Here is a 12,270-nt window from a genome sequence, read left to right as displayed (position 1 = left end):
GCCGGGCGCCGTTTGGAGGGGCTCTGCTCGGGGCGCTGACAGCCTCACCATTCTTAACCCCCATTTCCAGGGGTTTTATAACTTGGTTGTAAATTGCTATTAAATGTAAGTCTGCCCAATAATGAACCTTAAGCCCCCTCGCCACCCCTACCCCTCGCCTCTCTCTTTCTCTCCATCCCTGGCCCTATTATCACCCAGCGCTGGGGCCTTGGATGGGGCCTGCCTGGGAGGAGAGGTTGACATTGTTGGTGCTGCCGCCGGAGAAAGCCTCTTAGCTTTTAAAATAGTTAATAATTAGATTAAAACTTCAAATAAATTAACTAGAGAGTGAATGAGGACTAGGAAGGGAGGGCGCCTCCCTCTTTCTCTCGATAGCCATCTCTTCTTCAGCTCCGCCTGGGGCTGCCCTGCTCCTCCAGGATGGGCTGTCGGAGGCTTGTGCCCGGGACCCTCTGTACCTCCTGCTTACCTCCCGCCCTCTGCTCTCCCAGCTCTCAGGGGTTGGAGGGCCCTGTGAGAGAAGCCTGCAGTGTGGTGTGGCACATCCTACCATCTGCTCAGAGCAGAGCTCCAGGGAGACCCCTTGCTCCCAACAGAAGGCTTAAGAGGGACCCACGGCTGCCACTGTGTTTAGGGTTCCAACCAAGGTCTCTTTGGTCCCTAGGTGGTGTGAGACTCAGGTTGACACGGTTGAAGAGACACAAAGGAGGTACCCACGGGCAGGTCAGGCAGCTCCTTGGGAGAGGCGGAGGGGTTGGTTAGCCAACCCATTGGAGTACCTCACCCTCACTCTGTCTATAGTACCTCACCCTCACTCTGTCTATAGTACCTCACCCTCACTCTGTCTATAGTACCTCACCCTCACTCTGTCTATAGTACCTCACCCTCACTCTGTCTATAGTACCTCACCGTCACTGTCTATAGTACCACACCCTCACTCTGTCTATAGTACCACACCCTCACTCTGTCTATAGTACCACACCCTCACTCTGTCTGTCTATAGTACCTCACCCTCACTCTGTCTATAGTACCTCACCCTCACTCTGTCTATAGTACCTCACCCTCACTCTGTCTATAGTACCTCACCCTCACTCTGTCTATAGTACCTCACCCTCACTCTGTCTATAGTACCTCACCCTCACTCTGTCTATAGTACCTCACCCTCACTGTCTATAGTACCTCACCCTCACTCTGTCTATAGTACCTCACCCTCACTGTCTATAGTACCTCACCCTCACTCTGTCTATAGTACCTCACCCTCACTCTGTCTATAGTACCACACCCTCACTCTGTCTATAGTACCACACCCTCACTCTGTCTGTCTATAGTACCTCACCCTCACTCTGTCTATAGTACCACACCCTCACTCTGTCTATAGTACCTCACCCTCACTGTCTATAGTACCTCACCCTCACTCTGTCTATAGTACCTCACCCTCACTGTCTATAGTACCTCACCCTCACTCTGTCTATAGTACCTCACCCTCACTCTGTCTATAGTACCTCACCCTCACTCTGTCTATAGTACCTCACCCTCACTGTCTATAGTACCTCACCCTCACTCTGTCTATAGTACCTCACCCTCACTGTCTATAGTACCTCACCCTCACTCTGTCTATAGTACCTCACCCTCACTCTGTCTATAGTACCACACCCTCACTCTGTCTATAGTACCACACCCTCACTCTGTCTGTCTATAGTACCTCACCCTCACTCTGTCTATAGTACCACACCCTCACTCTGTCTATAGTACCTCACCCTCACTCTGTCTATAGTACCTCACCCTCACTCTGTCTATAGTACCACACCCTCACTCTGTCTATAGTACCTCACCCTCACTCTGTTGTCTATAGTACCACACCCTCACTCTGTCTATAGTACCTCACCCTCACTCTGTCTATAGTACCACACCCTCACTCTGTCTATAGTACCTCACCTTAGGCTGGGTACCTGCAAACAGCATTCCCCAGCCTGTTTTAGAGGCATGTATACCTCAGCCCCAGAAAGGTGATGTTCCACAAGGTCATAGCAGCCAGGGGACACCCGGAGCTGACCTCCAGCCTCTCTCCTGCCCCATCACCCTGTGCTCCAATTCTGAGGTACCTTGGAGAGAGTGTGAGCATCAGCCCGGGGGCCACTTTGTGGCTGGCTGGCTTCCCTGCCTGAGCTGTGTTGCCTCCTTCCTCCCCAACTCCTGCTGGGTACCATCTCCTTCAGGAAGCCTCCCTGGAAGTGTCCCTTCTTGTATCCCTACACCCTCTCTCAGTTGGGCTCTGCTCCAATCACCAGGCATGTCCATGCTCAATTCCTTCCTCCAGGGCAAGAGATGGGATCCAGGGGAGCAGTAACTTTGAGTCCAGGTAACTGGAGACCCTGGATAGCTAAGTTAGGATGAGCCAAGCTTTGTGAGCAGAGTCTCAATGGAGTCTTCAGAGTCCCTCTGTGGCTAACTTGCCACTACTAAGCACTTTCTGGTGGCAGCACCTGGCTGGATGCCCTCCCTACAGACCTCCTTGCACACTAGGAAAATAGCAGGTACTCCCACCCCCAGTTTATAGATGGGGAAACTGAGGCTCAAGGACACAGAGAGCAACTTTAGGACAGAAGGTTGTCTGCCAAGATCTGATGTCAGCGCACTGGACTACAGTCTGGGAAACCTTTCTCCTAAGCTTGGAGGCTCATACTGTCGGGAACCTTCGAAGTCCCTGCCTGTGTTCTAGCTGCCAGGAATGCAAGTAGTTAGATGGCTTAGTAGGTAGGGAAAAGGACCCCAGCCCCTTAAAGTCACCCGCTTTCATTCTTGATGGATAGGCACATACCTTTTTTGAATTCTATCTCAAGGACATCTGGGCTGTTGGGTGCTTTGGCAGGGTCCTGGGTCTTTGTGTAGAGACCTGGAGGTGCTTGGTTCTAAAAGACAAAGAGGTATGAAGTTGGGACACCGTGAGCCACACCACACCTCCTGCGGGCACCTGTACCTCCTTGTCCCTGTCCAGGACCGCTGGCCCCTGGCACTTCCCCATCAGCCAGTGGGTCCAGCAGACTCCCAGCTCCCAGCTAGCCCCGCCTGCCAGGGGCCTGAGAAACAAAGGGCTCAAGAAATCAGACAATTTTTCCCCTCAACTTGATCTCATCTTTTTCTTTGACGCCCCCACAGCTGGAGACAGAATAGCAGGAGAGAAGCAAGTCAGGCAGGAAAGAGTGTGACTTCACAGGACTGCTGTGTACAGGCTTCCCGGGAGCCGCACGCACGCTCGCTCGCTCGCGCGCCAGTGCCTGGAATTGGGGTTTATTCTGCACTGACCGCAAAACTAATGACTGCGCGTGACCCCAGCAGGTGCTCTAGCGGGCCAAGCCGTCCCTGGGGTCCCCGAGGTTAATACTCACAGGGAGAAAAGAGAAGAACAAAGCAAAAACCATTTGAAAACACATCAACCTTTATGTATATATTTTCTTGGGTGCGTTAGAAAATGGGCCTCTCTTCCTTAGGAGGAGGCGGAGGGGCTGCTTGCTGCCCAGGACTTTCTTGAAATTCCCTCTCGCCTCTAGAGGCTCCAGCTCCTCCTCAACCCAAGCCTGAAGCCTGGATACTTGCCACCCTGGAACTGGGAGCCTGTGGGCCTGACTGCTCAAGTTTGCCCAGGGGCATCCTGTGCCCAGCTGTTCTGTCCACCTGCTGACATCTGGGAATCCCAGCCGGCAGCTTTTCCTTTCACAGTCTCGAGCTCATTCACACACCACTGCTCATTTTGGAGTCCCAAGCAGCCTTGCCTGTCAGGAACAAATGTTGTCCCATTTACTGGGCTGCAGAAATGGAGGCTGCAGGGAGGCACTGTTGACTGCTAAGTGTTGCACCAACCATGCTCTACATGAAACAGTCCAGGCCACCTAGCACATGGGAGGGGAAATCACAAGACCCTCAACAACTGTAAATTTTGCTTTGTGTCATTTTGTAGTCAGGATCTCATGTAACCCAGGTTGGCCTTGAACCTCTGATCTTCCTGCCCTTTAACTCAAGTGCTGGGATTGCCACCACACTCAACTGAGATAGACTTTAGGATGGTGGAAAATATCCCTAAGGCAGATGCCAGGCTGTGGTGCCTTCAGAAGGCAGCTGTAATTATTTGAGCCTTGGTTTTTATCCAGGGAAAGCATGTGTGCCCTTGACTGTCTTAAAGTTTAAAACGGAACACATGAAATGTTAAGCAAGGGCAGGTGTGGATGGTAACTTCCTCTGAAGGTGGGATGTCAGCTTGAAGATGGATACTGTGGCTCCCTCCAGAAGAGACCACAGAAAGGCTCCCCGGGACACTTACTGGAGATGGCTACTGTGCCTCCCTCTAGAAGAGACCACACAAAGGCTCCCTGGGACACTTACCTATCAGCTCTGTACTGGAGTGACCAACGACCTTATTTTCCCTGCCCCTCCCCCAGATTTAACACCCAAAGTGTCATGTGTCAGGAATCCTTGGTGCCACACAGCGGTAAGGTTTACCTTTCCCACTCAGCTACTGAGCTCCAGGGGACCCTGGGCTGGCAGCCACACCCTCCTAAAGTGCTATTTGTGTGGGGACACAGGATGGCCTTAAAGAGAGACCCAGGGAGGTGTGAAGGGTCCACACCCTCTCCCTACCCCGCAACAAGAGACCTTCAGGAACCAGACCTAAAGTGCTATTTGTGTGGGGACACAGGATGGCCTTAAAGAGAGACCCAGGGAGGTGTGAAGGGTCCACACCCTCTCCCTACCCCGCAACAAGAGACCTTCAGGAACCAGAGGGGAAAATAAGGCTGGAGAAGCAGTTGGTCCAAATCACACCTTAGTGCTCTTTCAGAATCCCATGCTGCTTCCCAGCTGCTATGGCAACCTGGGCTGAGGAACAGTGTGATGCCTATGGCAGAGCCACACCATTCATCATGGAGCAGCCTTCAGAGAAATGCCATGTTCCCAGACCCACTCTGGGTAGTGCATAAGAGGCCTGAAGTTCAGCTCCAAGGACCTCAGGGTGACCGGTACAGCAGCCGCTTCCCCACATGTCCAGAGCGCCAAGCCCTGGCTTATCTCAAAGCCCCTAAACTTCCTCCCACCTGTCTATAGTGACCACAGCCACTTCAGTTTTGAACCTTTCTCTGGCTACACCGCCTAGCAGTAGAGGATGGATGCCTTGAGAAAGACAAGAGACAGGAAGGTCCGTGGGACAGGACAAGTTCACACTCTACAGCAGCAGTCAGGGTAGGGATGGGCAGCTGACAGCCTCATTCCATCAAATAACTAAATAGAAATAAACTGATGTTTGCTTTGCATTCTGAGCTCATGGGGTGCCAGCCTTCTCTTTAACTCTCCCTCCGAAAAGCCCAGTTCAAACGACAGATAGTTCATTGCTGAGTATCTGGTGCCATTTATCCACCCCAGCGGGAGGGCTCACTTCCAATGTCATCTGGGTCGGCTTGAGGGGAAGAGAGAGAGAGAGAGAGAGAGAGAGAGAGAGAGAGAGAGAGAGAGAGAGAGAGGCGGGAGTTGGGGTGGGGACCGAAAGAAAGCATGAAATAGGTCCCGTAAAGGAGGGATTGCAGCAAATGGCCCATGAACTAACCCATGATGTAGAGGCATGATGGATGTGGGGGTGGCTTAGTCACCCATCAGATATGGCGGCCGGCGGCTGAATGAACTCTTTCACTGTGGGCCGTATGAAGTTAAAGCAAGTAAATTTCTATCTTTCTTCGTATTAGCTGCCTCATTGCCCTTCAATCAGCCCTGGCGGAGGCAGAAAATGGCTCAGCCATCTGCCTCAAACCCTCCCTTCCGCAGACCTCGGTTCTTTTTTGGGGAGGGGGGAGGGGCCCCTTGAGGCTCTCAGTGCTCCTCCCTGGGGGGGGGAGGGCGGGGGGGCGCTGCATAGAGCAGGGGGACACAGAAGCAAAAGCATCTGGGTGCTGTAGGATGGGGGGAGCCTCCACGGCCAAGACAACACTGGGGACAATGTCAGTCCCCTGGCCAGAGCGGAGGGAGTGGCTGGGACTCGGAGTGTCTCTCAGCGGCCATGCTGGTGCTCTGCACTCTACGCAGCCCAGCCTGTTCCTACTGCTTGATGTGGGGAGAGTGGCTGGAAACTGTACAGTAGTCAGAAGTAGAGATTTAGGGTTCTGATGCAGAGTACTTGTCTCTGGGACCTGATGGTGACAGTACCTTTGATCGGGACGTGTTAGCTCTGGGACCCAGATCTGTCCATAGTGACATAGTAATCATACTAAATCTCAGGCTCCAAGCTGCTCACGCGCCTTCAGCTCTGCTTCCTCAGTTCTGAGATGGCCAATAGGGGGTTTTTGCTTCTCTAGTGAGGCTAGACCACAGGCTGCTGAGAGAAGGTTGGGAGTTTTTCCCCGTGTACCTGGGCCCACAGGAGCTAGCCTGGAAGTATAGAGATGCTTGTTCAGTGGTTCAGTTCTGGGCCCCCCTCGGTGTGACTGACTGGCTAATGAGCAGTGGTTGGCCTGAGTGTCATGGGGTCAGCAGAGCATGAACTGGAAAAACCTCTGGCCAGCAGGCAGCAGCCCCATGGGCCCATCAGTCCCCAGGGTGGGCTGGGGTGGGGGCAAGGGCACCAGATTTCCCTGGTGACAAGTGTTGCCTCTGTGCTCATACCCAGCACAGCCTGTCCCTACTGCTTGACGAGGGGAGCTCTGAGCAGATCTAGGATGCCTAGTCATAACCAGCCTGCAGAGAGGGCAAGACTCTCATCCCCCTGCCTCAGAGCTTGCCCCATGCCATGCTAAGCACTTTCTAATTCTACTCTGCAAAGAGGAACTGGAGCCTCAGACAGGATGGGAGAACAAGGTCACCGAGGGCCCCAGCTCCAGGCCTTGCTCAGATGTGTCACTGTTCTGGGCCTCAGTTTCCCTACCCATACAAGGAGATTGCTCAGTCAGAATCCAAGGAAATCAAAGCAAGAAAATGAATGCTGGGCTCTTCATTTTAGGACGGCCATCACAGCCTGGTGCTGCCAGGGTAGGGAACATGGGGATGGGGTCAGTGGAGTGCAGACCTGGGCAAGGGGGTACCCTGGGACCTTGGCATGGGGCTCCCGACCCAAACCACCCACCTGGTCTTCAGATCCCCCAGGCCCAGCTGCCCAAATTCTCCAATGTCTTTCAAAGCAGGCTAACCCTCCAAAGCAGCCACCCAGGGTGTGGGGCTGGGCCAGGAACTGGAGTCATTCCCTTGGGGACAAAGACATTCTTCTCTTCCCATGAGAGGCTTGCCCTGCCTCCCCCACTTCCCACAGTGGGCAGGAGGAGACAACGAAGCCCCTGGGGAGAGAAACCTTACCATTTGAAATGGGTCTGCAAGCTCATCCTGGCCAACCCAGGAGGCCAAGCCAGGATGGGTGTGAACACAGACCCAGACAAATGGCTCATTGGGTTCGAGCCCTCACACCCCAATCCAGGCAATGGCCCAGTGTCTGCCCATAGCTGGTGGGCACAAGCTGTGCCCTCCCACAAGTGCCTCATCTGCTTAATCACTTCTTTATTGTCTTTCAATCACACTTTCTCTCTGCTCCCCTGAAATGGTTCTGTCCACTATTCATCTCTACAGCAATTAGAAAAAGAATACCAGGGAAGTGGGGGTGGGGGGTGGCAGGGGTGAGGGAACAGGACTCAGAGGATAGCATGGAGAGGGCAGGCAGGGTGGCCCGTGGGGAGACGTTGGGAGATTGGAACGCATAATTTCCCTGGCCCCTCGTGAAATTTCACATTAGGCCTCGCATGCATCGCATAGCATGACTCTCAAGGGCTACCGCCACAGGTAGCTGGCTCCCAGGCACAGGGGCTTACCTTGGGGTTTTCCAGGATTCCCGCCTCATAGCTGTAGGGGAGAGATGAGTATACATAGTAATGTCATGTACACCACGACCATCCTGTGGATTACCCACAAGTCCAGTCTGCCTTTTCTGTTTGCCAAAGCACACACTGCCAACCTTACCCAGAACATTCTGAGCCACCCCAGTTAGCAAGGAAGGGCTGGGGCTTCCCCCCCTCAGTCTTGTGGGTGCAGCCCTGGGACACCACATATGGGACCTCTGCCTTCAGCACTCATTCCAGTCTGGTCCTTTTTCATCCTTGAGGTTCTAACCTCAGAGACCACTTCCCCTGGGAAGTTGTTCCCAATACCCCAGGAAGCCAGGCCTGCCAGGTCAATACATAGGACTTGCCTGCACAGAGTGGAAGAGAACATGGCAAAGTCAAGCCCGGGAACAGAGGGGCTGTGCTTTCTCATTCTCTCCAATTTATTTGTATTTTATGTGTATGAGTGTTTGCCTACATGTATCTATGTACACCACGTATGTGCAGTGCCCATGGAGGCCAGAAGAGGGTGCTGGAGTTACAGACAGTCATGAGCCACCATGTGGGTGCTGGGAACCAAACCTAGGTCCTCTGCAAGAGCTGCCAGTGCTCTTAACCACTGGGCCATCTCCTCAGGACCAGGAGGGGCTGGACTTACCTGATGTGCATAAGGTTCTCATCCATACTCCAGGGGCTCTTGGGTGTGACAGGGATGGGGATTCCATGTTGCTGCAGATGAAGACAAAATAGTCATAGTGAGGCTCCTGTAAGCACATGAAGGTCATGCTCCACTGCCAGTGAGCCGCCTACTCATGTCTCTCTCCCCTCCCCAGGCTACCTAGGGAGGGAGGGTCTTAACTACTAGGGTGTCCTCATTCATCAGAAGACAGTAGAATGGAGGCTGACCTTGGAGTTCCTTCCAGAAGATATCATGAGCCCACACTCCCAGGACCCCGGAAGCACTTAGGGGCAGGTACTGGCACCTGCTGCTGATACCCACCATATCCTAAGATCTGGGGGCTATAATAGCCTAAGTATCTACCATGCAGCCTCAAGTGGACCACAGAGGCATCCATCCTGCGACAGTACTTCACATGGACCCAGTGAAAGAGAAACACCTATAGGGCCTCCATCACAAGGTATCTTCTGGGAGTCATCCCTCCAAGTCACGCAATCACTCTACAGACCCTAAACACAGAGCCAGGCAGCTCCGACTCCATTAGTGTGGCTTGATGCTGTTTGACTTCCAAATGGTCCTCACCGTTGCTGAAGGTGATCTGCCCTGACCCCAGGCCAGGCAGTGGCCAGCCACCCTTAAAGTCTATCTTGCTCAGTTTCCAGTGGAAAGGAGGCGACTGCCCTAGTCACCTCTGTGCACAGACACCCGAGTGAGCTCTGAGCTTCAGCTCAGAAAGTGCTACACCTTCCAACTCTGGTGGGCACAGGATAGATGGCCAGGCCAATGGCCCCTGAAGCATCTCAGGTCCCTCTGCACCTCAGCCCTGTGGTCACAGTGGGAACCTCAGCTTCCACTGGTACCATTCAGGGACTGTGTCTGGGGAGAGGTTTGCCTGTCCTGCTCACAGGCTGGTACCTAGGACTCTAAGCCCTCCACCAGATGTGGGCTGGCGAGTCCTTCATTATAGTCCTCAGCTTCAAGCGATGTTAAAAAGAGAGGCAGCCCCTTGGGTTGCTCCTTTCGCTAAACTTAAAAACAAAAACACACACAAGAAAATCCCAGCAACCCCCAGAACAAGCCACCACTGCCCTGAAGCGTTTGTCCTTTGTTTAAACAGTACAGGCAACCACGTGCTTTACTTCCCGGCTGCTCAATGCAGATCCAGTGCTCACCCTTGCTCTGTGCTCTCTCTCCATGTGGAGCTGACAGGCTGGGGACCAGGACTTTGCCAGATAGTGCTAGTGACATCTGAGGGCGCATAGCTGGGTAGCTGAGAAAAGTGGCTGGCCAGGTTCCCTGGAGCCTTTGTTTCTGGGGGTGGTGTAGGATCCCCGCCTCTTTCTCAGTTGGGCTCAATCACAGAGCAAGGGGAGGAGTGTGGGGAGGACAGCAGGGAGGAGCAGGGCGGGTGACTCTGCTCGGCAGAGTCCTGGAAGCTGACTAGAGCAGAGTCCAGGCTGGAGAGTTCATCTCTCCACTCTTCTCCATCCTCATCTCAACCCTAAAGACTCTCAGGTTAACTCCCAGAAGAAATACCTCAGCCAGGGGCAGGTGGTGGGAGTGGGACGGGGATGGGGGTGGGGGGAGCACGGGGAGGGGGGCAGGCAATCAGGGAGCAGGCGGTGGGGCGGTGTGGTGGTGTGGCCGTGGCGCAGGTGCTGTTCCAGTGTCTACCTGGAACTCTGGTGTAGCATTAGTTACCTTTAGTAGTAATTTTTTTGGGTGCAGGAGATTGAACCCTGGAACTCCCCATGTTAAATGAGCATCTACTCCAGTCCTCTCTTTCACTGATTTACCCAGGCGGATCCTGAAGTCGAGATCCCCCTAGTCCGTTTTCTCAGTCCTGGGACTGTACATCTGCACCGCCAGTTGTTATTACTTCTAATTAGCTGTGATAATGTGACGATGGGATGGTTTCGAGCCTTGGGTAGTGGTCTGAGAAGGGACAGAAGCCGAGCAGAGGCTTCCCCGTGCCTCTGCAGCACCCTTTGACCCTGGCTACTTAAGGGTTTTGAAAGCAGAGATTTTCAAAGCCCCATTGATTTTTTTCTCCCTCATCTGTCTCAGATCCTGCTTGGCTGTGAATCTCACACAAAGCTGCTCGGCTGCTTGGCGCTCCTGGTCATTTCCTGGATGCTGTCTCCTTTCTGGCTGGATGTGCTAAAGTTTTTCCATAGCCCATCCTGAATCTAGCACCCAGGAAGGGGGTAGGGAGGCACGTTCTTCCTAGACAAACTTTTCCTGTCCTGAAGATTATTCGAGGTGGAAGCTAAGTCCCTTTTCTCCAGAATCCAGAAAAAAGGGACCACAAAGTCAGCCATGCTGGGAAAAGCCGGGGCCAGGAGGGAGGGTACATGCAGCCCCAGGTCGGCCTGGCCCTTGCTTCCAACTGGACTAGGGGAGGGAGCGAGGCCAAGCACAGGGCTTGTAATTCATTATCCCTAAAGACAGGGCCTGCTTCATATTCTTCTTCATCAAGGAGACAGGGGTGGGGGAGGAAAAAAGACGCCTCGCCAACCTCCACTCCCTTAATAGCACTACTATTTGACGATTTGTTTGGCAACATATGGGTTTGCTCTTGTAAACTCCACTCTTAATAATAAAACAACAGATGGTGGAGGACGCCTTTCCTCCCAGCGCTCAGGGGCCTAATGGGATGCTGGCGGCTGGGGCAGGGCTGCATTCCCTGCAGCCCCGTGTTCCCCCGCAGCGTCCCTACCATGCGGCACCTTGGCTGCAGCGAGCTCGCACAGCCAGCCCCGGCGACTGCTATTTAAAAACCTGAGCAATTTTCTGGTGTGTGCACCGACTTGCTTTTCCCCCTGTCTGATTGATTGAGGCTGTTTGTCAAGTGCTGCCATCGAGTCGCTAAAAAGAAAGGTGCCCTGGGGAGCAGCTAAGGACCGTGATGCAAAACTTCTAATATGTTTTATTGCAACTTGTATTTCAAAAAGAGGCTGGCACCACGAAAGGCTTTGTCTGACACTGGCCTGGGAGTGTCTACCTGTGCCAGGGAAAGCACTGGGGACAATTAGGGCCAGGTAATTGAGGTGCAGGGAACAGCTTCTCTGCTCCCCGTTCCTGGCAGTCCCCCGGGGACCCACACCTACACGCTGCAGAAGCGGCACACGGGACTCTTAGAGCAGGCAATCCAGTGCCTCCCAGTTCAGTGAACTGGGGTCACCTCAGAGGTGCCCACCCAGGAAATGGACCACATTTCTACGAGGCTGACATGGGGGATGGATGTTACGGGAGGGGTTCCATCTTGTTTAATGTGGGGATCAGGCTGGCCTTATGCTATTGGCTCTCACAGCCCCACAGCTCAGCTGAGGCAAAGAGACCTACCTTTGCATACTCCATCAAATCATTTCGACCCTTGAACCGGTTGTAAAACTCAGGCATCCTCCAGGGGGCGATGACCTGGAGGCAGGACAAAGGGGTCAGGACCTGGGTAAGGAGTCTCCCTCTGTGTCCCTCAGAAGACTTAATCCATGGGGAGTGAGCAGGAAGACTAAGGAAGGAATACTGGGTACTGGAGATGCCTGTGTTCTATGACCAAAATGGCTGTGCATCCCTCTGGGCCTCAGTTTCTCCAGTTGAGACCTGAGTGTCTGAAGTAGGAGAGCTTCATGGTTCAGTGGCCTTTGGTGAACTAAACTGGGGTGGGAGGGGGATAGCGTAAGTGTACTTTGCCACAGCCCCCTTGTAAAGCTGTGGTGGGTTGGAGTGGGTGTGTGCGGAAGAGTTTCGGCT

At 53.5% G+C, this 12,270-nt stretch overlaps 1 protein-coding gene across 1 annotated transcript in view; it reads right to left on the bottom strand.

Moving 5' to 3' along the window:
- Ass1 (argininosuccinate synthase 1) overlaps positions 1–12,270 on the bottom strand; it is a 45,433-nt gene that overhangs the window by 22,016 nt on the left and 11,147 nt on the right. Inside the window, exons 5-8 of the mRNA XM_059260028.1 lie at positions 11,863–11,937; positions 8,497–8,567; positions 7,830–7,860; positions 2,819–2,909 (exon numbers count right to left, since the gene is read on the bottom strand). Coding sequence (XP_059116011.1) covers positions 2,819–2,909; positions 7,830–7,860; positions 8,497–8,567; positions 11,863–11,937 — 268 coding nt within the window. The remainder of the gene's footprint in view (positions 1–2,818; positions 2,910–7,829; positions 7,861–8,496; positions 8,568–11,862; positions 11,938–12,270) is intronic.

The sequence above is a fragment of the Peromyscus eremicus genome, chromosome 4 (assembly GCF_949786415.1).
Source record: "Peromyscus eremicus chromosome 4, PerEre_H2_v1, whole genome shotgun sequence".
Lineage (NCBI taxonomy): Eukaryota > Metazoa > Chordata > Mammalia > Rodentia > Cricetidae > Peromyscus > Peromyscus eremicus.
This window is presented reverse-complemented; position numbering and strand designations above follow the sequence as displayed.